The following is a 2,500-nucleotide window of genomic DNA, read 5'->3' on the forward strand; positions in this document are numbered from 1 at the left end:
TATTTTTAAACTCGTGGAAGCCCAGTTTCCCCGTGCTGTCACTCTGAAGGCAGCGGGGTCAAAGGTCAAACTCACAACACACTGAAAGCTCAGGCAGCAGTTTCATCACTGTCTCATTAAAACAGCAGAGAACTACAGCTCTTACTGCTATTACTACTATTATCATGTCAGCCTACTACTGTTAAATACTACTGTTAATACTACGGTTAACTGCTGCTGCTTTACTACTATTAATATTACTACTGATACTAATACTGGTACTACTTCTGTCACTACTACTACTATTAATACTACTACTACTACTGCTATTACTGTTAATGGTAAGTACCACTTCTGTCACTCCTACTATTACTTACTACTACTACTACTTGTACTACTACTGTTGTTACTACTGTATTACTACTATTAATACTACTACTACTACTGCTGCTTTACTATTGTTAATTGCTATTACTTCTGTCACTCCTAGTACTACCAATACTAGTTTTACTACTACTACAGTACTGTTAATACTACTACAAATACTACTACTGTAATAACTAGACCGAATACTACTGTCACTCCTACTACTACTATTACTACTTTTGATACTACTGTTAATACTACTACAGATACTACTACTACTGTAATCACTATTTCTACTGCTATAACTAACTATTGAAATCACTTTTAAATAGTTTTTTTTAAAGGGAAAATAATGATTTACAAGAGCTGACACACTTTTCAAATTAAGGTAACTACTGCTGTAACAAGTACATCTAGTACTACTACTGCTGCTTTTACTTTACTATCTCTGTTTGTGCTGCAGCTGGACCACTGATACTACAATCACTGCTTCTACAGGTAATATACTACTAATGTAATCGCTACTGTCTCTGCCACTATCACTATTTCTACATCTCTAACTACTCCCTGTTCCTAATAATGATATATTACTCAGTGTAACTAGCACTATGTTGCGTTGGCACTATATCTTGTGGAAGGATACGTCCATGACAGCGACCATGCTCCTGCAGGACTCGATGCTGAAACCGTCAGTCTTCAGGCTATCGTCTGAAGGAAAACATCCACAACTGATTAAACCTCGACAGCAAATACATCATGATAAAATACATGTATTATGAGACCTTTTAACACTAATAGAGTCAGTAGAAATGGTTGAAATTGGGAGAAAAAACAAGTGCATGCTGGGAAAACTTTATTTTAAGGGTGTAGTTTTTTTCCACTGTGAGGAAAAATGTGATCAGACTCACGTTTGGAAATGATTCTGTTGAGGATGTTCATCAGCTCAGTGGGGCTCACCTCCATGTCCTGTTCACACACACACACACACACACACACACACACACACACACACACACACACACACACACACACACACACACACACACAGTCTCATTGTGTTGCTCCAAAGAGGAAGCCATAAAAACAGAGAGGAGTCACAGCTGTGTGTGTTATGGAAGTTTTTGGACTTGTGGTTTTGCTCTCTTGGTTTCTTGTGTTAGACTTCTGTAGTTTTACTTGTTTATTATATTTGGGTTGCTGGTTTGAAGGACTGTCTTTCATTATTGGTTAGCTGGTAGTGTTGTGTACTGGTGTTTATATTAGGAGTATTGTGTTTTCTGGGTTTTGAGTTTTGAGTTTCCTCCCCAGTCTGATTTCTTCGCTCCACACCTGTCCTCCTGTATCATGTTCATCAGCCAATCATCTCCCAGCCTGCCCTCGTGTCATGTCACCTGTTCCCAGGGGAAATGTTAAGGTCAGGTTACTTCCTCCTGACTTTCCTCACCTATTCTTCATCCAGCTTCAGTTATTAATTAGTTCAACTGTGGACAAACTTGACAAAGCCAGAAAACTAACTACTGTCATGTCTGTGAACACAGTTGGGTGTTAACCAAACTTTTAACGGGTTCAAAAGTATAATTTTATACCATCTGGTGTCCGCAATGATTTTGTATCTTTTTTTTTTTTTTAGGTGTTATGTCTTATATCAGTTTAGGTACTGCAGTGCACTTTCACTGGTACTTTTTGCCATTCACATCAATGAGAAAGTGTGTCCAAACTTTTGACTGGTACTGTATATTTGTTTTATTAGTAACATTTTTAGTGATTTTAGTAGTAGTAGTAGTCGAGGCAGATGGCTCCTCACCTAGAATCCGGTTAAAATGGAGTTTTTCCTTGCTGCTGTCACCAAATGCTGCTCATGTGGGAATGTTGGGTCTCTTTAAATTAAATTAAACAGTTCAGTCTAGACCTGCTCTATGTGTAAAGTGCCTTGAGATGACTTCTTTTGCGATTTGGCGCTATCTATCTATCTATCTACCTATCTATCTATCTATCTATCTATCTATCTATCTATCTATCTATCTATCTATCTATCTATCTACCTATCTACCTATCTATCTATCTATCTATCTATCTATCTATCTATCTATCTATCTATCTATCTATCTATCTACCTATCTATCTATCTATCTATCTATCTATCTATCTATCTATC

General features: G+C 37.3%; 1 protein-coding gene across 1 annotated transcript in view; it reads right to left on the bottom strand.

The window, feature by feature from the left end:
* Nucleotides 1-4: 4 nt before the first annotated feature.
* The window catches only part of LOC133980056 (calpain small subunit 1-like), a gene marked incomplete at its 3' end in the record, with an annotated part of 12,344 nt that continues 9,848 nt past the window's right edge, over nt 5-2,500 (bottom strand). The window contains 3 exon segments of the mRNA XM_062418624.1: nt 5-43; nt 989-1,053; nt 1,254-1,311. Coding sequence (XP_062274608.1) covers nt 5-43; nt 989-1,053; nt 1,254-1,311 — 162 coding nt within the window.

Source organism: Scomber scombrus, chromosome 5 (assembly GCF_963691925.1).
Source record: "Scomber scombrus chromosome 5, fScoSco1.1, whole genome shotgun sequence".
NCBI lineage: Eukaryota > Metazoa > Chordata > Actinopteri > Scombriformes > Scombridae > Scomber > Scomber scombrus.